At 38.4% G+C, this 21756-nt stretch overlaps 1 protein-coding gene across 2 annotated transcripts; it reads left to right on the top strand.

Annotated features, from left to right (window-relative positions):
• Positions 1–3601: 3601 nt before the first annotated feature.
• On the top strand, positions 3602–20609 carry LOC140876329 (protein argonaute 1B-like). 2 transcript variants are annotated; one of them, XM_073280269.1, is made up of 24 exons: positions 3634–3739; positions 4348–4383; positions 4613–5265; positions 5374–5582; positions 5673–5822; positions 5904–6037; positions 6245–6354; positions 6489–6595; positions 7181–7319; positions 7395–7511; positions 7846–7953; positions 8047–8118; positions 8563–8685; positions 8759–8924; positions 9031–9290; positions 9384–9526; positions 9652–9714; positions 9797–9860; positions 9982–10117; positions 10226–10299; positions 10375–10469; positions 10544–10575; positions 10656–10906; positions 20520–20609. In XM_073280269.1, exons 3-23 carry the CDS (start codon positions 4621–4623, stop codon positions 10862–10864), a joined length of 3156 nt encoding a protein of 1051 aa, XP_073136370.1. In that variant the 5' UTR covers positions 3634–3739; positions 4348–4383; positions 4613–4620; the 3' UTR covers positions 10865–10906; positions 20520–20609. The 2 variants fall into 2 exon arrangements, with proteins under 2 accessions (XP_073136369.1, XP_073136370.1); XM_073280268.1 differs by lacking the exon at positions 4348–4383 and having other exon boundaries at positions 3602–3739.
• The last annotated feature ends 1147 nt before the right edge of the window (positions 20610–21756 follow it).

Here is a 21756-nt window from a genome sequence, read left to right as displayed (position 1 = left end):
ATCATTATTTCAATCTCAAAATTAATAACTCGAAGTAAACATGTTAATATTTATCCATCATTATTCTAAATCCTTCAAAATTATTTTAATAATCCTAATATGATTTATCAACGTGTAATCTCATTCCACTAAGTAAGCGCAACCGTAGTAAGCATGTTAACCGTAATTCCCTCTTAAAGTTTTCTAGGTGAGTTTTCGTAATTAATATGAATTGAACTTTTTTCGAGTATGGAAAAAGACTTCGTAATTTAGTAACTATTATATTTATGTAGTGTCATTTGACTCATTTCATCCTTAAACATTTAAACTGACAATAAATATTCTCATACCAACTAAAAGTAAAGATTCTCGTACCAAAATTGTCCGAAGATAAATGTCACGTATAGATCTCATGCTCAAAGCTCGTTGGGACAAACTTAGTACTAAGTCATAGTAATTTAAATTTAGTAGGCATAAAGTGCATTTAAAGTCTTTAATCCCAAAGATTTAATATTTTCAATCAAATCGATATTGAGCCCGTTTGGAAATAAAAAATTATTAGCTTAAAAAAACATTTAAATACGTTCAGCTTTTTAAAGTGCTTTTATTTAAAAAAGCAGAAGTAGTTTTAGTGTTTTGATAAATGTTAAAAAAATATTTTTTTAAATGAAAACATAAGCAGAAGCCAAAAAACCAAAATTTTTGGCTTAAAAAAAAGCACTTATTTGGGCTTAAATAAGTGCTTTTTTAAAAATGTCTATTGACCAAACATATAACATTTTAAGCAAATCACTTTTTTTAAAAAATAAGTGCTTTTTCCAAAATGTCTGCTGTTCCCAAACGGGCTCATTTTCTTAAACTCTATTTTTTTTTGGGCAAAGACATTATTATATTATAATTTTTTTATTCGATAGTACTATAATGTTATGGATCCACTAATTTTGAATTAATCGAGATATTTATCACCCAACCACCAATCGACACCTACAACCACACTACACATAGTACAAGCAAATATATTCATGTCTTGAAATTTTTAATTAAAATTCAATTAATTATTTATTTACGTGATGGTGACTATTTTTATAATTCTCAAAACATTCTCTACCCCTCCGATTATATATAATTTTTTTAACTCTTAATATTTCAATTACAAAATTTAAAACTTCCACTTTTAAATAAAAAAAACCATGTCATTAATTTTCTATGAAACACACTGCATGTGTTTCAATCCGTCAATATCATGATTAAATTTGGAAAACACTATAAATTTACAAAATAACAATAATACTCTATTCAAATAATTATTTCATCTAATTACATAAATGACACGTGGATTGGTTTTATTTTAAGTTGGGTAAAAATATTATAATTGAGCTCCAAACTTCGTCTCAAAATTGAGATGTTGGTACTTGGTAGTAGATGAATTATGAACTATCGGCTCATTTTTAATATTTTTTTAGTTTGATTAAATGATTAAATCACCTCGTACAAAATTTATTGTTAAAAACCAATTTTATGTGATTGGTAAACAAAAATTACTCTTAAATCCGTCAATTTGAGTTAGATCTGTTGTATTGACCTACGACTCATCTACCCATCAAATAACTTTAGTGGTTAAATGTCGTCAACTTACTTAAAAGCGGGCCTAAATAGGTGGCCCACGCTCCGATAAGTTTTTTAAATGATTTTTTTGTGTGTGTTATGAATACATAATATATGATGATATATGTATTTATAGTTAAAGTTCTGAATTACTTTGCATCAATTATATTGTACAAAATTCACAAATGTAAAATTAATAATTAAGAAATTTATTGATATTTTTTTTACAAATATTTATATATTAAATGAAAATTTTAATTAATTGTAATAAATTATATATATATATATATATATATATATATATATTGATGGGTTGACCCATCTAACTCGCAACCGATTTTTGGTTGGATTGAGGATTTTCAACCTGTCGAGATGGCCGTCCCATCCCGTCATAAACTGACCCGTCTAAAAACTCTAATTACTAGTAGTGTATTTAAATTAAATTTAACGAGTATCATTTTTATCGAAATTACTCATTATTATTAAATATAAAAAGAAAAAAAAAATATCAGCAGGCTCCGTTAAATACAATTTTGATGCGGTTATTATTACTTGACACTACGTTGCAGGAATAGATGCACCTTCATGAACTCACAATACAACGAATGACAATAGATGCAATGCACGACAGAGGACTTGGAAGTCATTCACTTCAAGTAGCCGAAGCTCACTAGGAATCCGATGAGCCCTTAGTCGGTTCAACGGTAAGTGAAAAATTTGACTGTGGAATCAGATGCTCAAATGATAATATTTGTATTAAGTACCCCAAATCAAATACTACGAGTTTTGGATTGATAAATAAAATTTTGCAAAAGCCAAAACATTAAAAATTTTCAAATTTAATTTCATTTTTCTCGAAAATCAACAAATCTAGCTACCCATGACCTAGTTAGGACAACTTTTCCACTTCTCGTCGAGGTGGGTGGATTCCCCTGACCCTTATCCAAAATGTAATTGACATTGAATTGATCGAATGAAATTTGTATCATTTGCTTCAAAAAGAAAATATATATATATATATAAAAGGGTAGAAAAGTAAATAAAGCAGTAAGCTTTGGGTTTCTCAAACCCAGATCCCTATCAAGTAGTGTGGTTCCCACCAATCAACATCCTCAGATCTTCCACGTGGAGAAACACATTGCAGCTGAACCCAGTCAACGCCGCTGACCGTCCACGTCAGCTTTTGGCCTTTTTTTTTGGGGATAAATGTTTTTTAACCTAGGTAAAATAGTTAAACAGCATAAATCGTTTCAAAATAAAAGTTAATGTATAGATTATTATATCTATATCGTACATTTTTTTTACAATATAATATACAAGAGTATTCTATAGTAACGTCAAATATATGAAATTATGAATTAAAACACTTTTCATTTTATTAAAGCAATTACATGATTTTAATATCTTATAATAACATTATTTTTATATTTTATTTTTCTCTCTTATTATTTCAACCAAAAATATAGATTTTTGAAAAACACTTATTTTTTTTACAGAACACCCAGATTAGATATAATCCGGTTTATATGTCAAAACACATGAAAATGCTAACTTCAGCGTTTTTGCTATAATATCTTATTCACTTTAATCTCTTTTAAATTTATAAAAATATTTATTTATTTTTATAAATCTATATCGTTAAATATTTTTAGATGTCATTCTTGAAAAAAATATGAAAAAATCAAGGCAATGATTAATTATAATAATCTAAATTATATTGGAAATCAAACCATACATGTAATCCGGTACTTTTTGTCCTTTTTTTTTTTTTTTTTTAATATCCTATATATATTTAACATGAGCAGAAGCGTAGATATACATTGTAAACAGTGAAAAAACAAGAGAAAAAGTAACAAAAGAGCCGTGGAAGCCATCGACTGGTGGACCCTACAAGAAGACAGGGACTGAGTTGTCATTTCAGAACGGACCCAACATTATGATACGTACGACTGTATTATGTGGGTGGCATTTACGTGGTTTCCTTAAACTTTAGTGTCAATAATTCTCTATTCTTTGTCCTCTTTTCATCCTGCCCCCTTTCTCCTTCACAGCCTCCCTATTAATTTGCAGTCTCTAGCTGGTGAGTGTGAGCAGCAGCCATTCTCCAGTGTTGTGTTTGGTGCGGACTCAATTTTCTTCAGAGGCTCGGTGTAAGGTAACGAATTTGATGATGATATTGGGTTTCTTCATGCTCGACGTGTTGTTTTTTTCTTGCGTTTGCTTGAGTTGTTTTTGTTTGTTGTTTTGTTTTGTGGTCGGATCTGAAGGATCTTAGTTGCTTCTGTTTTTTACTTCGGGATGATGCTGTTTTTTCGTGGTTTGATGGGTTTCTCTGATGGTAAATGATTTGGTCTTTGCTTTTTACTGTTGGTTTCATCAGTCGGATTGTTGGGTTTAATCGTAGTTCAGGTGAGAAAGTATGGTTTGTTTTGCTGTGTGTTTGCATCTTACGACCGGTGGTCGTGCAGAATTTGTCGTTTTGCTAATAGCATAGTTGGGACGAGCTTGGAAGTTATCGTGTTGGTGATCATCACCTACTTGTTTTGTTTGTATGAACTAATGTGATTGATGTCTCAGTAAATCTTCTAAAATGCTTGATAAAGGAGTCTTTCTTATGACAACATATGTTAAGGAGTTCAATGCTGTTGTCTTAGGCATGTGTTTCAGTTACGATGTAGTAACTTTGCAGAGGCTGACTTATTGTTAATTTTGCTTTTCATGCTTGTGTATTCACCTCTAATATGGATTCACTCGTGCATACAGCTTGATTTTACCAGATCAGTTAGCTTTTGAAACCAGGTTAGTTAATTTTTTAAGATGGTGTAATGTACTTAGGTTGTGGTTACATGCATTGGAATTTCTTTGGTTTGTAGAAGTTTGTTTGAAGTCGTGAATTTGCTATGCTTATGGGTCTTTGGCAAGTGCCGTTTTGTGTTGTATTTTGATTTTTACCGTGCTTCCTTCTGATAATGTGCATCTCAAGCTGTTCGAATGATTTTAACTATTTCAATTCATTTCTTTGATTTAGTTGCTATCATGTCGAGAAGGAGGCAAACTGATATTCCTGGTTTTGGTGAGAGCTCCGAGTCTCAGGAATCTGGTGGAGGACGTGGTGGTGGCCGACGTCCTCCGCAGATGGCTGCTGGACACCGCGGAGGAGCAAGAGGTTGGGCACCTCAACGAGGAGGGTATGGTGGAAGAGGTGGCAGAATGCCTCCACAGCAGTATCATGGTGGGCCTACTGATTATCCGCAAGGTCATGGTGGTCAGCAGCATCAACGAGGAGGACCACCTTCTCAGCGCCATGGCGGATTTCCAGGTGGTCGTGGGTCAGGGGCACCTTCTGGGCCACCACCTCCCGAGCTGCACCAAGCTACCCATTCCCCTTTTCATGCTGTTATGATTGCACAGCCGACTCCATATCAGGGGGACCCTGAGGCGCATGCAGGACCTAGCTCTTATTCTCAATCATTGGAGCTGACTTCTCCAGAATTGGCTGCGCAGATTCAGCCTCTTTCTATCGAGCCAGAAATGGCCCAAAGCCAAGAAATGCAGCCTGCTTCAAGCAAGTCTATGAGATTTCCTCTAAGGCCAGGGAAGGGTATTTATGGTGCTAGATGTGTTGTGAAAGCCAACCACTTTTTTGCTGAGCTTCCTGACAAAGACTTGCATCAATATGATGTTAGTTGTTTCTGTCAAGCCATTTTTTCTTATTTTGTTAACTTCCTCCTGAGATTATGTTCCACCAGTTAACATGGTCAATATTTTGTGGAATCTCCTTCTAAATAGGTGTCAATTACACCCGAAGTCACATCCCGTGGTGTCAATCGTGCTGTGATGGAGCAGCTGGTGAAGCTGTACCAGGAATCCCATCTGGGAAGGAGACTTCCTGCTTATGATGGAAGAAAGAGCCTTTATACCGCTGGGCCTCTGCCTTTTGTTTCGAGGGAATTCAGAATCAACCTTATTGATGAAGAAGATGGTCCAGGTGGTCCCAGGTAACATCGTTAATCCTCGACTGCCCTTTACTTGCATGAGATCTTTTTTTAACAACTTTGTTTATATCTGAGTTCTTATCTTGTGTGCAGGCGAGAGAGGGAGTTCAAGGTGGTGATCAAGTTTGCAGCACGTGCTGACTTGCATCATCTAGGTATGTTCTTACAGGGAAGGCAGGCTGATGCACCTCAAGAAGCTCTTCAGGTCTTGGACATTGTTCTGCGTGAACTTCCCACAAGTCGGTATGTTTAAACGCGCCTCTAACTTTGCTACAATTATAATTTTTTCAGTATCCTTTGGATTAAACTTTCTATGATTTCCAGGTATTCACCAGTTGGCCGCTCATTTTATTCCCCTGATTTAGGCAGAAGGCATCCATTGGGTGAAGGGCTAGAAAGTTGGCGGGGTTTTTACCAAAGTATTCGTCCAACTCAAATGGGATTGTCCCTGAACATAGGTGAACAAATCTATTCCTAGTTGCTCGAATTCATATTTGTTTTGTGAGTTCGATCTTTTTTTTTTCGCGTTCAGGAATAAGCATTGAAGGGTTTTATATTATTCATTGGGACAACAGTAATTTTTGTGCATTTGTGTACAACATCACTTATTAATGGCAATGAGCAATTGAAATTTCTCTTCTTGATCATTCTCTTTGACGGATCAGATATGTCATCTACTGCTTTCATCGAGCCACTTCCTGTGATTGACTTTGTCACCCAGCTCCTGAATCGGGATGTCTCTGCAAGACCATTGTCTGATGCTGACAGAGTGAAGGTTAGATCTCCATATACCCGCATTACAAATTTACCTTCTGTTATGTTATAAATGACATTCTGTACTCTGCTGAAATATATTTTCGGCTCTGGGTCTTTTCGTATATTTCAACTCATTGTTTGAGTTTTTAACAGATAAAAAAAGCTCTCAGAGGAGTTAAGGTGGAGGTCACTCATCGTGGAAATATGCGCAGAAAATACCGCATCTCTGGTTTGACATCACAGGCAACACGGGAACTAACGTAAGGATCATGCTTTGTTTGAATGTAATTTGATGCTGCATGTATTTCTGTTTGAATGTCCGAGTGGAGATCCATACGACTTGGTTCTCTCTGATGTTGTAGTTACTCGCCGTCTCATTTGAAACTATCGTCTCCTGACTATGTTGCATAAGCATGGATATGATGTGCAAAAATGCCATCCAACTTTTTAAAAATCTCAGAAAATCTACTTTCATTCCAGACATAGCTACAGTTGAAATTGTTGGATATCATATTCATGGCCTCATTTTCTCCTTCTTATGTAATTTTGGGGCACCAAAAATTAGACACTATACACATTTTTAGGAGCATCTACGTATCATAACTCTACATATTCATGTCCTCATTTTCTCTTTTTATTGTACTTTTTACACCATACACATTTAGGAGCATCTATGTATGGTAACCTATTGTTTTGACCATAAAACTTTGATAGTTTTTTCTATAGAAATGTGATTATCAGTATGCTAGCTTAACTTCCTCTATGGTAGTGCTAAATGCATCAAACTTTGATCGGTGCTTGGAATTAGTCATTTGTTACCTGAAAATGGCTTGTGTTTGTATTAGATTTCCGGTTGATGAAAGAGGCACAATGAAATCTGTGGTAGAATACTTCCGAGAGACCTATGGATTTGTCATTCAACACACACAGTGGCCTTGTCTGCAAGTTGGAAATACTCAGAGGCCAAATTATTTGCCCATGGAGGTCAGTTTATTTTCTGTTTTATCTGTTTAGTCAATTTATCTTGAGATTATCGTACTGAAGAAATTTAATATCTAGGTTTGCAAGATTGTGGAGGGCCAGAGGTACTCAAAGAGGTTAAATGAGAGACAGATTACAGAACTCCTTAAAGTCACTTGCCAACGTCCTAATGAGAGAGAGAATGACATACTTCGGGTGAGTCAGTACAGTGACTTCATGTTTGTTACAGTTTGAATCATTGTTTTGTGGTCCCTGCTATTTGGGTTTGAAGCATCTGTGCTCTTAGAGAGATGGCACTTGATATAATATTTTGGGATGATTGTTTTGTGGTCCATGCTCTTAGAAAGATGGCATTTGATATAATATTCTGCAATGATTCTTACTTGATTTGTACAAGTCTTGCTATTTGTATCTTACACTCTTTCTATATGATTTATGCTTTCACATTTGTTATTCTGCTTTTATAGGATTTTGATTTACGTAATTCTTAATATTCTGCAACTAATGTTCATCTTTCTTTATTTGTTAGACTGTACGCCATAATGCATATGCTGAAGATCCTTATGCCAAAGAATTTGGGATTAAGATTAGTGAGAAGCTGGCTCAAGTGGAAGCTCGCGTTTTGCCGGCACCTTGGGTAATTCTAAAATTCTTTTTTTTTTAAAAAAAAAATTTATAGTTTGAATTGTCTAGGTCTTTGTTGTTCTAGTTGTTTTGTTACTTTTTGTAGCTCAAATACCATGATTCTGGACGGGAGAAAGACTGTCTTCCCCAAGTTGGGCAGTGGAACATGATGAACAAGGTTAATCCATTTCATTATTTTGTTAATATGAAGTGTGCTTTATCTTGCAATGCTTCAAGTAACAATGACTTTGATAGGGGTGAGTGTTCAGTTTCGGGTTTACCTTACCCGTTTATCCGATCAGGTCGGGTAATTTTCGAAAATGTGGGATTCGGCTAACTCCCGACCCCGCCTGTTTTAATTGGGTCGGGTGGTATTTTACTGCCCGAATAACGTGACCTGGTACCTGATTTAGACCCCTGCCCACCCCTAGACATTGATATCAGATTCTCAACGCTCAATATTTTCTAGGATATTTCCTGTTGAGATGCTTATTAGTTACATGTAGTTGATCTGAGATGTTATTGTTTTAGTGGTTTCATATTCTATTTTATACTGCATATTTATCTTGTTTACTGACAATACAACAATAGCTTAGACCACCTCATTTTTGTCTCTGTGCAGAGAATGGTTAATGGTGGTACAGTTAACTGTTGGATTGGTATCAACTTTGCCCGAAATGTACAAGAGAGTGTAGCGCACAGTTTCTGTCACGAGCTTGCACAAATGTGCACCACTTCTGGCATGGTAACCATTGATTTTATTACACTTGCAGGTTAAACTATTAGAACCCTTCTGATTTTGTGTTTTCTTCTCGAAGGCTTTCAATCCGGAACCCGTCTTGCCTGTTTTGAATGCCCGCCCAGATCAGGTAGAAAGGGTTCTCAAAGCTAGGTATCATGATGTCATGACTAAATTGCAGCCTTACGGGAAGGAGCTTGATTTGCTAATTGTTATATTGCCAGACAATAATGGCTCTCTTTATGGTAAAATTTTGATGTGTTTCCAAAACATGTACTCCTATCCGTTCCCTCACCATGAAGGTGGATTATGTCTCTATGTTCGTTCTTATTTTGACTTCTTATTTTCAAGGTGACCTGAAACGTATATGCGAAACGGATCTTGGAATTGTTTCTCAATGTTGTCTACAGAAGCATGTCTATAAGATGAGCAAGCAGTACCTTGCCAATGTGTCTCTGAAGATAAATGTGAAAGTTGGAGGGAGGAACACGGTGTTGGTTGATGCAATTTCAAGACGTCTACCCCTTGTCAGTGATCAGCCTACAATTATTTTTGGTGCTGACGTCACTCATCCCCATCCTGGCGAGGATTCCAGTCCTTCAATTGCAGCTGTAAGATGCATTGCTTCTCATTTTTCCCTCTACTAGTTAAGATGCATTGCTTCTCATTTTTTATGTTTTAGCATATATTTGATTTTATTGCAGGTTGTTGCTTCCCAGGATTGGCCCGAAGTCACAAAATATGCGGGCTTGGTATGTGCACAGGCCCATAGACAAGAGCTCATACAAGACTTGTATAAAACCTGGCAGGATCCTGTAAAAGGGACTGTCCATGGTGGAATGATCAAGTACGATATGCATGCTTTATTTGTGTCAACCTCAGAAGACTGTCTACCGTTTGTATTTTCTTTTTTTAACATCACTTGGGAACATTGCTAATTCGTGGTCCAATCATTATGCTGCTATGCATCAGGGAACTACTTGTTTCATTTCGTAGAGCGACTGGGCAGAAACCACAGAGAATTATTTTTTACAGGTAATGGAGCGGTACTTGTCTCTTTCCGTTTTTTGTCTTCTCATTTTCTCGTTCCCATATATGCAACTTCCATGTCCTACAGGGATGGTGTCAGTGAAGGGCAGTTTTATCAAGTGTTGCTTTATGAACTCGATGCAATCCGCAAGGTATTCATTTTCTTTAAGAGTTGAGTGTTCTCTTTTATGTATGTATCTAACTCTCTACGACTCTTATGTATATCTACACACACATTCACTGTAAGAGTTAGTTAACTCGTCTATTCTTCAGGCATGTGCATCTTTGGAGCCAACCTATCAGCCCACTGTTACCTTTGTCGTGGTGCAGAAGCGACATCATACAAGATTGTTTGCCAATAACTACCACGACAGATATTCAGTCGATAGAAGTGGAAACATACTCCCTGGTACCAAGTTTTTAACTTGATCCTGGCCTCTGATTAAATTCAAATTAGATTTATGAAAGGCACTCGTTATTCCATTTTCCTGACTTGTATGCATGTTAATTTACGCAGGCACTGTAGTAGATTCAAAGATCTGCCACCCTACTGAGTTCGACTTCTACCTTTGCAGCCATGCTGGGATCCAGGTATCTTCAAACTTTTACTTTCTTCGTAAGTTCTTTCTTATATTTGTTTCTTACATGTATCCTGTGCAATCACAGGGTACTAGCCGCCCAGCTCATTATCATGTGCTGTGGGATGAAAACAAGTTTACTGCTGATGGCCTTCAATCTCTTACAAACAACCTTTGCTACACGTAAGGACTCGTATTCTCCTACTCAGAACTTGTTTCTGTACAGTTCATAATTTTGTTGTCTCGTCCCCTCGCAGATATGCCAGATGCACGCGGTCTGTTTCCATTGGTATGTACTGCAGGAACATCATAATCTTAAGATTCCACGATTTATTTAAAATCACACTAAAGTAGTGTGTTATGTTGCAGTGCCTCCTGCATACTATGCTCATCTAGCTGCTTTTCGTGCTCGCTTTTACATGGAGCCGGAGACGTCAGACAGCGGCTCAATGACTAGTGGTGTAGCCTCTAGTCGTGGTGGTGCAGCCGTGAGGAGTAGCAGGGTTCCTATGGGTACCACTGTGAGACCCCTGCCACAGCTTAGGGACAATGTGAAAAGGGTAATGTTCTATTGTTGAGCGCCGATGGGTATCGGATAGTTGCTAAGACTTGAAATAACGGTGTTGTAAGAGTGGGTGCCCAGTGAGCCAACTGTGTGGCTATGGGCTTTGATGACTCTTTGTATAAACAATCTTTTGTTTAATATTATTTACACTTTTATGGCAATGACTTTATATTACTTCATATTGTTATATTGTGATATACTATTGTTGTTTTGATAAAGACCTTGAATATACCATAGTGTATGTAAGATGTGGTAGAACATGGAGATGTCTATCATGAAATACATCTTATAGTCACTGTATATTTTAAACTGTTCCTAGTCGATTGAGCCGTCCGATAATAAGGATAAGGATCGCTCGAGTTTGAGACTAGCATTTGCGATGCAGAGTACCACGTTTCATTGGTAGGGAACATAGAGATGTTCGAAGCATGCAAATGGATATTCATAGGATGAATAATCGAACTACCCTATCCGGACTTTCCAAGTGGTTATCACTTATCGAGTGGATAAAGTCCGCGGTTTTGGTTGTACACCATTAGTCCTTACGACTTGAAACATCATGGAGACTCTATATACTAGTGCTGTGCTTTGACTCGTTTACCGACTCTATGGGGGTCATCAGGTGTCGAGATTGGGTACAGTTACGACACATATAGGAGTCGATGCATTGTTGTCAAGGATTCACCACATACTTGCGAGTGTGGATATCCTATGCGATCTGAGGAGATATTAGTGTGACGAATCTCTGGCCAGAGTACTTGATGTGATTTAAGAAATGGTTTCTTAGTAGCACATGCGATGTCACTAATTTGATCTTCAAGATGTATTGCATAGTTATCGAATCTTGAGCGACTCTCGATATACCAATGGTTGTTGATTCGATCGGGATATATGGATGAAGGGACCGTACTGTACGCTAACCAAAATCTACTGGTTCTTGTAGGCACTATCAGTGATACCTAGGGAATCATGGGGCGATGTTGCTAGGCGCTTTACCATGATTCGTTGGGCAAGTCGGAAAGTGTTGTTCCGAGTCACAAGGAGTTGTGAGCCCACGGCTAGCTGTATCCCTGAACCATTGAGGGTCACACAGTGTAATGGAGTTTTAATCCCCGTTGAGATAGTTAAATTTAAAGAGTTAAATTTAATGAACTAAGGAGTTGGACTTCTTAAATAAGAGTAAGGGAGTAGGATTTCCTAAAATGACATAGGGATGGACATTTTTGGAAACCACTGAATTCGGATTCTGGAAAATTTATCTTGACTTTAAAATGTGCAGAAATGGTTTCTGTGCACATTGGTAAAATCGGTTTATCAATCGGAGTCACGATGAATTTTATATTAATTTCTGAACATGCGGGCTTTGCTTGTCGGGCCCTAACTTATGACTAATGGGCCCTAAGGTGTTAGTGGCCTGCATTATAAATAAGTTATTTCAGTACAGAAATTAGACACAACAGGTCATAATTTTTGAGACAGAGAAAATTTTCGAACCCTAGCTCTCTCTCTCTCTGTTCGGCCGACCCCTCCCCCTCTGCCCGAGATTTTCCGGTCTGTGATTTTGAATTGCAGTCTGGAATAGTGAATCAGATTCGTTTATTCTCTTCGCAGAAAACTTCTGATAGATTTTCTAGTGCAATCTATCAGAGGGATTAAACCTCTGTTCGTGGACCTGATTGAAGGAGTTCATCGGTTCCAAGGAGAGACAACAAGAGCAGATCAAATCTGTTGGTGTCCATTAATCTCGTTGCGAGATTGGAGGTAAAATTTAATTAATTGTTATTTGAATTTTACACACTAATAATTTAATCGTTGAACGGTTGATACCCACACTATGGAATTGTTCCATAACAAAATTTTAAACTTCCGCTGCACCGGGTATCAATCGTGATTGATCTGAGAGCCGCGTTTCCAACAGTGGTATCAGAGCCAGGTTGCTCAGATCAAACGATTAAATTAATCAATTGTACAAAATTTTTGAGTCTCGGTTTTTGAAACAAAATAAATATTTTTAAATAAAAAAAAAAAAATTTTCGGGGCAAAACCCGGGCAGCGATTGGATCGCTGCCCGGTGGGGCAGCAATTGTTGCTGCCCCGGGCGGCGCCGTGCGCACGGCGCCGCCCAAGGCGGCGACCGTCGCCGCCCAGGGCGGCGCACGGCGCCGCCCAGGGCAGCGCTGTGCGCTGCCCAGCGCAGCGCTGGGCACTGCGCAGGGCAGCGCTCGGCGCCGCCCAGCGCAGCGCTGCGCTCGGCGCCGCCCAGGGCAGCGCCAGGCGCTGCCCTAAGGGGGCAGCCGGGCTGCCCCCGGCCCGCGCCCCGGGTGCGGGCCGGCCCGGGAGTGTCCCGGGCGGCCCGCGGGAAAAATTATATTTTTATTTAAAGATTAATTTTAATATTTAAAATTTTATTTTTGGTCCGGTCAAAAATTGTTTTTGATTGGTTCACGAGATTTCGGATCGAATTGTTCGAGTCCGTAAATTTTAAAATTGATTTTGGATAAATTTGAATTTTTGGAAAATTTTAATATTTTATCCGTAAATTGAATTTTGAAATCAATTATTTTGGTACAATTGATGATAAGATATGATCTTATGATATATTAAGTAAAATATGATTTTATTTGTAAAATTGGATTTTATAGATAAAATATGATTTTATTTGATATAGAGATAAAATATGATTTTATATGTGAAATGAGATTTTATATATAAAATATGATTTTATCTTGTTTAAATTTGAATTGCCACAGCATGTTATCCAATAAATTAATTTTGAATTAAATGTTATTGGATAAGGATGATCGATTGCCATGACCAATTTTGTAGGTGTATGTTAGGAATTTACATTTTGTCTTTATTATTGTTGGTTTTATTAATGGGCCTGGTTTATGGCCCGATATGAATGTCATATGTAATAAAAGTGGGCTTGGTTTATAGCCCGTTCCCACCCCCTAAAAATGTATCCCCTACTTGTCATTGTTATTTATTGTAAATACATTAGATTTAGTGGGAGATCAAGATTTGAAGATGGTGGGCCCAGCAGACAACGAATACTGAAGAAATGTAAATTGGAAGCATATGTAATAGGATTGCATTTGCATACTGCATATTACCTAGGATTGGACTAAGACCCGTGATTGGCAACCACGGGTCAATTAGAAATGGAATCGATCATCCTATATAATATGTGATATTATGATTGTATGCATGTTTAGACATAAATTGCGTGAATCCGGCAATGCATGCAATAAATTAAATGTGATGAGACAAATATTTTTATAAATAAAATCCCTCATTTTAAATATGATTTAAAATTTATATCAAGATAAATAAAGGAAATTTAAATATTGTTTAAATGTTCCTACCTTCCATCAACGGTCAATGTATGTGATGCTACCCGCGGATACGGTCCGGCTCATATTATTGGGGGGGCCCGTCCGTCGGAAAGCTGTACATTGGATCGACAAATGTTGTAAGTTGGGTGGAACTCCCATGGGATCGGCTCATATTATTGGGGGATCCACATGGCGACCGTCCATCACAACTTAATATTGATGGGTCATCTTGACATATCACTTTAAACGGCGTCATATTATTGGGCCCTTATTGGACATGAGGTAAATACATGGGGGTTGCTTTGGAAGCAATTGGGCTCTACCTTTTGAGAATTATGGTTGGCTGATATTATTCGGGACCATAAGTTTGTCAATTGGACTCCATGTTCTCACTAAGGAAAAAGTTTCCCGTTTTCACTAGAGGGTGGTGAAATCGCTAAAATAGTGGGAGTGAGATTCATAAAATTAAATTCGCCTATTTTATGTCTTAGTAAATTGTTAAACAATCATTGATATGTCTGTTTTCCTTTTCAGTATTTCATACAATGAATTCGCGAAATCCTTTATTCTCGATCCTCGAACAAAACAAGCTGACTGGCGCCAACTATACGGAATGGTTCCGGAAGTTGAAGATTGTCTTAACTTCGGAGAAAATGCTCTATGTGTTAGAGAAAGCACCTCCGAAGGAAGCACCAGCTGATGTTAGTCCGGAGGAATTGGCCAAGCTTGATGCATGGTGGGACCATGACATCAAGACCAAATGCTATATGCAAGCCTCGATGTCTGATGAACTCCAGAGGCGATTTGAGGACACGGTGAATGCTGCTGACATTCACGCGCAACTCAAGGAACTTTTTGGGGCTCAGTCGAGGGCTGAAAGGTTCTCTACTGTTAAGGAGTTGATGACGTGCCGCATGCGTGAAGGGACTTCGGTCCGTGATCATGGGGTACGAGTGATTTGGCTCATACAGAAGTTAGCGACCCTTGATTTGGTGTTGGAGCATGAACTCAATGTGGACTTGCTGCTTCTATCTCTTCCTTCTTCATTTGATGGATTCGTGATAAATTTTAATATGAACAAGATAGAGGCCACCCTTGAAGAGATGGTCAATATGCTCGTTACATATGAATCCACACTTAAGAAGGATAAGCCAGCTTTCTTGGTGGGCTCCTCATCTTCTGCTAAGAAGGGGCCAAGTATGAAGGGCAAGAAACGTTCTGCCCCACCCAAGAAAGTGGAACCCGAGAAGAAGCAAAAGACAAAGGCTTCAAACAATGGAAAATCCAAGGATGTTTGCCATTACTGCAAGAAGCCGGGTCATTGGAAGCGCAACTGCAAGGAGTATCTTGAGCAGTTAGGAACTGCAAAGGGTATGTTCTATATTGAAATAAACATGTCACTTAATACAACTTCTTGGGTATTGGATACCGGATGTGGATCTCACATTTGCAATGATTTGCAGGTGATGACAAGAAGTCGCAGGCTTAGAATGGGTGAGACCCAGCTGAGGCTCGGAAATGGTTCCAGAGTTGAAGCTACGGCCATTGGAGATGTTTGTTTGATTTTGCAGAATGGTTTTAAATTATTGTTGAGAGATGTTTTATTTGTGCCAGATTTAATTAAAAACATTATTTCTATTTCTATGCTTGATAGAGATGGTTATTCTTGTAATTTTGTGAATGAGATTTGCAATATTTACAAGAATGAATGTTTAATTGGAAATGGACAACTTGAAAACGATCTATACAATTTAAAACTAAAAGACGTTCCAGTGAATTGTATTGACAAACCGGCGACAACAAACAAAAGGAAAATCGATAGTCAAAACCCGGCAAACCTTTGGCACGCTAGACTAGGTCATATTTCCTCAAGGAGGATGAACAAGCTAGTGGGAGAGGGCATGTTTGATATGTCTGATATTAACTCTCTACCTACTTGTGAATCCTGCCTAAAAGGAAAAATGACTGAATCTCCTTTTAAGGGGAAACCTGAGCGTAGTCAAAATCTGTTGGATTTGATCCATACAGATGTTTGTGGACCATTTAGAGTTGGGACTCAATATGGCCACACCTACTTCATTACCTTTACTGACGATTATTCAAGGTATGGGTATTTATATTTAATGAAATATAAGTCTGAAGCATTTGAAAAGTTCAAAGAATTCAAGGCTGAAGTAGAAAACAAGCTAGGTAAAAGTATTAAAGCACTTCGATCGGATCGAGGTGGAGAATACTTAAGTACCGAGTTTTTGGACTATCTGAAAGAGAATGGGATTCTCTCTCAGTGGACTCCTCCTATGACACCACAGCTTAATGGTGTATCGGAGCGTCGTAATCGAACTTTGTTGGACATGGTTCGATCTATGATGAGCTTCACTGAGCTTCCACCTTCGTTTTGGGGCTATGCGCTTGAAACGGCGGTATTGTTGTTGAACAACGTCCACACTAAAGCAGTGGACAAAACACCATACGAGTTATGGAATGGCAAAGCTCCTAAGTATTCGTACTTGAGGATTTGGGGATGTCCTGCTTACGTGAAGCGGACAGTGGGAGATAAGTTGGATAGTCGATCCAGCTTATGTTATTTTGTAGGGTATCCGAAGAATTCAATCGGATATTATTTCTATTATCCTGCTGAAACAAAGGTGTTTGTTTCTAGGAATGCCACCTTCTTGGAGAAGGAATTCTTATTGGATAAGAAAGGCGAGATGATGGAACTCGAAGAAGTTCGAGAAGAACCCGAAATACAAAATAACGATCCTACACCTCAGGAACCATTGCTGGACACGCCTGCACCTAGAAGATCCGAAAGGACTTCTAGACCTCCAGTTCGATATGGTCTTCTTCTTGAAGGGGATCAAGATGAACCCGACATTGGATGTGATCCAAGAAACTTCAAGGAAGCAATTTCTGATGCGGATTCGAATTTATGGCTTGAAGCTATGCAGTCAGAATTGGATTCGATGCATACAAACCAAGTTTGGTCTTTGGTAGATCCTCCCGATGGAATTGTTCCAATAGGGTGTAAATGGATCTACAAAAGAAAGCTTGGGCCTGATGGTAAGGTATTGACCTACAAGGCGCGATTGGTGGCGAAAGGTTATACTCAAAGGCAAGGAGTTGACTATGATGAAACCTTTTCACCAGTTGCTATGTTCAAGTCCATAAGAATCCTTATTGCCATAGCTGCATGGTATGACTATGAGATATGACAAATGGATGTGAAGACTGCTTTTCTTAATGGAGACATTAAGGAAGAAATCTATATGAAGCAGCCAGAGGGGTTCACATCCATGGGAAGCGAGCATAAGGTATGCAAGCTTCAGAGATCAATTTATGGTCTAAAACAAGCATCAAGAAGTTGGAACCAGAAATTTGATGAAACAATAAAAGATTTTGGTTTCATCAAGAACCCGGAGGAACCGTGCGTGTACAAGAAAGTAGTTAAGGATGCTGTGACATTCTTAGTACTTTATGTTGATGACATCCTACTCATTGGGAATGATGTAGGGATGTTGCAGTCAACAAAGATATGGTTATCAGGTAGATTTTCGATGAAGGATTTGGGAGAGGCATCCTACATTCTTGGGATACAGATCTATAGAGATAGGTCTAAGAGAATGATAGGACTCACTCAATCAACCTACATCGATACCATATTGAAACGGTTTTCAATGGATGGGTCCAAAAGAGGACATCTACCCATGTGTCATGGAGTTTCTCTATCCAAGTCTATGTGTCCCAAGACTGATGAAGAGATAGAGAATATGACACATGTACCATATGCGTCAGCTATAGGTAGTATCATGTATGGGATGATATCTACCAGACCGGATGTAGCATTTGCTCTGAGTGTCACGAGCAGATATCAGTCTAATCCTGGTCAAATGCATTGGAAAGCCGTGAAGGACATTCTTAAGTACTTGCGAAGGACTAAGAATATGTTCATGGTTTATGGAGGACGAGAACTCAAATTGGAAGGCTATACCGACTCTAGCTTCCAAAGTGACGTGGATGACTCGAAGTCAACCTCTGGATTTGTGTTCATGCTCAATGGCGGTGCTGTCTCTTGGAAGAGTTCCAAGCAGGACACCACAGCGGATTCCACCACTGAGGCTGAATACATTGCAGCATCAGCTGCTGCTAAAGAGGCCGTTTGGATGAGGAATTTCGTCCAAGAGTTGGGCGTCATTCCTGAATTTGTTGGTCCAGTCCCGGTGTACTGCGACAACACGGGTGCCGTTGCTCAAGCAAAGGAACCAAGGTCTCATCAAAGATCCAAACACGTACTGAGGAAATACCACATCATCCGGGAGATTGTGGAAAGAGGAGACATCACTGTCGAACGAGTGGCCTCTGCAGACAATATCGCTGATCCGCTTACTAAGCCTTTGCCAGGACCATTGTTTGACAAACATCGCGAAGCAATGGGTCTACGTAGTATGACTAGTTGGCTATAGGGCAAGTGGGAGATTGTAAGAGTGGGTGCCCAGTGAGCCAACTGTGTGGCTATGAGCTTTGATGACTCTTTGTATAAACAATCTTTTGTTTAATATTATTTACACTTTTATGGCAATGACTTTATATTACTTCATATTGTTATATTGTGATATACTATTGTTGTTTTGATAAAGACCTTGAATATACCATAGTGTATGTAAGATGTGGTAGAACATGGAGATGTCTATCATGAAATACATCTTATAGTCACTGTATATTCTAAACTGTTCCTAGTCGATTGAGCCGTCCGATAATAAGGATAAGGATCGCTCGAGTTTGAGACTAGCATTTGCGATGCGGAGTACCACGTTTCATTGGTAGGGAACATAAAGATGTTCGAAGCATGCAAATGGATATTCATAGGATGAATAATCGAACTACCCTATCCGGACTTTCCAAGTGGTTATCACTTATCGAGTGGATAAAGTCCGCGGTTTTGGTTGTACACCATTAGTCCTTACGACTTGAAACATCATGGAGACTCTATATACTAGTGCTGTGCTTTGACTCGTTTACCGACTCTATGGGGGTCATCAGGTGTCGAGATTGGGTACAGTTACGACACATATAGGAGTCGATGCATTGTTGTCAAGGATTCACCACATACTTGCGAGTGTGGATATCCTATGCGATCTGAGGAGATATTAGTGTGACGAATCTCTGGCCAGAGTACTTGATGTGATTTAAGAAATGGTTTCTTAGTAGCACATGCGATGTCACTAATTTGATCTTCAAGATGTATTGCATAGTTATCGAATCTTGAGCGACTCTCGATATACCAATGGTTGTTGATTCGATCGGGATATATGGATGAAGGGACCGTACTGTACGCTAACCAAAATCTACTGGTTCTTGTAGGCACTATCAGTGATACCTAGGGAATCATGGGGCGATGTTGCTAGGCGCTTTACCATGATTCGTTGGGCAAGTCGGAAAGTGTTGTTCCGAGTCACAAGGAGTTGTGAGCCCACGACTAGCTGTATCCCTGAACCATTGAGGGTCACACAGTGTAATGGAGTTTTAATCCCCGTTGAGATAGTTAAATTTAAAGAGTTAAATTTAATGAACTAAGGAGTTGGACTTCTTAAATAAGAGTAAGGGAGTAGGATTTCCTAAAATGACATAGGGATGGACATTTTTGGAAACCACTGAATTCGGATTCAGGAAAATTTATCTTGACTTTAAAATGTGCAGAAATGGTTTCTGTGCACATTGGTAAAATCGGTTTATCAATCGGAGTCACGATGAATTTTATATTAATTTCTGAACATGCGGGCTTTGCTTGTCGGGCCCTAACTTATGACTAATGGGCCCTAAGGTGTTAGTGGCCTGCATTATAAATAAGTTATTTCAGTACAGAAATTAGACACAACAGGTCATAATTTTTGAGACAGAGAAAATTTTCGAACCCTAGCTCTCTCTCTCTCTGTTCGGCCGACCCCTCCCCCTCTGCCCGAGATTTTCCGGTCTGTGATTTTGAATTGCAGTCTGGAATAGTGAATCAGATTCGTTTATTCTCTTCGCAGAAAACTTCTGATATATTTTCTAGTGCAATCTATCAGAGGGATTAAACCTCTGTTCGTGGACCTGATTGAAGGAGTTCATCGGTTCCAGGGAGAGACAACAAGAGCAGATCAAATCTGTTGGTGTCCATTAATCTCGTTGCGAGATTGGAGGTAAAATTTAATTAATTGTTATTTGAATTTTACACACTAATAATTTAATCGTTGAACGGTTGATACCCACACTATGGAATTGTTCCATAACAAAATTTTAAACTTCCGCTGCACCGGGTATCAATCGTGATTGATCTGAGAGCCGCGTTTCCAACAGGTGTCCTTTTGTTGGTTTATTTATAAGCCCTCCAGCTTCTGCCTGATTTGGTGGCTAAGTGGGAAGGAAACCTTGGTCTTGAAAACTTGGTGAGTACCTTGCCATCAGGCCCAAGTTTTCTCTTGTAGATCCATTTACACCCTATTGGAACAATTCCATTGGGAGGATCTACTAAAGACCAAACTTGGTTTGTATGCATCGAGTCTATTTCCGACTGCATAGCATCAAGCCATAAATTCGAATCCGCATCAGAAATTGCTTCCTTGAAGTTTCTTGGATCACATCCAATGTCGGGTTCACTTTGATCCCCTTCAAGAAGAAGACCATATCGAATAGGAGGTCTAGAAGTCCTCTCGGATCTCCTAGATGTAGGCGTGTCCACTGAAGGTTCTTGAGGTGTGGGATCGTTATTTTGTATCTCAGGTTCTTCTCGAATTTCTTCGAGTTCCATCATCTTGCCTTTCTTATATAATAAAAACTCCTTGTCATCATCATCTTCCTCAGACTCCACGTATGACATTTTTGGCTTTGTATCGCTTCTCTGAACATCTTCGTTTTCACTTCTAGAATCATCAACGCATGGCGCAAAATTTGAATTTTTGTTGTACCAGCATTTTTTTCCCAACCACGTATCGTTTGTGGCCAACTTGCAAGATCAGGTTCGGATGTGCCAGCGATATATTGATCTTACGATCCATTTTCAGGATACATATACATGTTGTTCATTCCTTCAGTGATGTGTAAAATATCTGATTCTTGGTCGACATGACCAACGCGATGGTCAATTTGGTTTGCTTCGACGTACAAATGCAATATACATATATTGAGAGATTGCATCATAAACTCCAGAGCGTCATCATCGACAAGATTGACTTGAATTTCATGCCAAGAGCCAGATTTGCTTCTTGTGCGTCTCAATCCTTTGAATGGATTAATTTTGGTTTTTCTTATTGGTTACAAGAAATTGTAAATTCCGATCTTTAATGAAATGTATTTTTATGTTAAAAAAGAAAGAAACACATTTTGTTCTTTTTGTGTATAAAGTATAATTCAGTTAAATCACATATAAACAATTTTTATGAAATGTAAAAGTATTCATTTAACATGTCATGAATTTTTTTAAATATCGTCATTTAGAAATGTTTATGAGATAATAATTAATTGAGAAATATTCTAATTATAAATACTAAATGTACTTTCACATAGTACATCGATTATATATATTTAAATCAAAATT

Source organism: Henckelia pumila, chromosome 1 (assembly GCF_033568475.1).
Source record: "Henckelia pumila isolate YLH828 chromosome 1, ASM3356847v2, whole genome shotgun sequence".
NCBI lineage: Eukaryota > Viridiplantae > Streptophyta > Magnoliopsida > Lamiales > Gesneriaceae > Henckelia > Henckelia pumila.
Note: the sequence above shows the minus strand (reverse complement) of the source record. Positions and strands in the feature narration are given on the sequence as shown.

Bases quoted from the DNA above. Each gene is read 5' to 3' on its own strand.
- LOC140876329 (XM_073280268.1), top strand. From the start codon at position 4,621: ATGTCGAGAAGGAGGCAAACTGATATTCCTGGTTTTGGTGAGAGCTCC. The intron at 5,583-5,672 runs GTAACATCGTTA...TCTTGTGTGCAG, and splicing joins GATGGTCCAGGTGGTCCCAG to GCGAGAGAGGGAGTTCAAGG. The intron at 8,686-8,758 runs GTAACCATTGAT...TTCTTCTCGAAG, and splicing joins TGTGCACCACTTCTGGCATG to GCTTTCAATCCGGAACCCGT.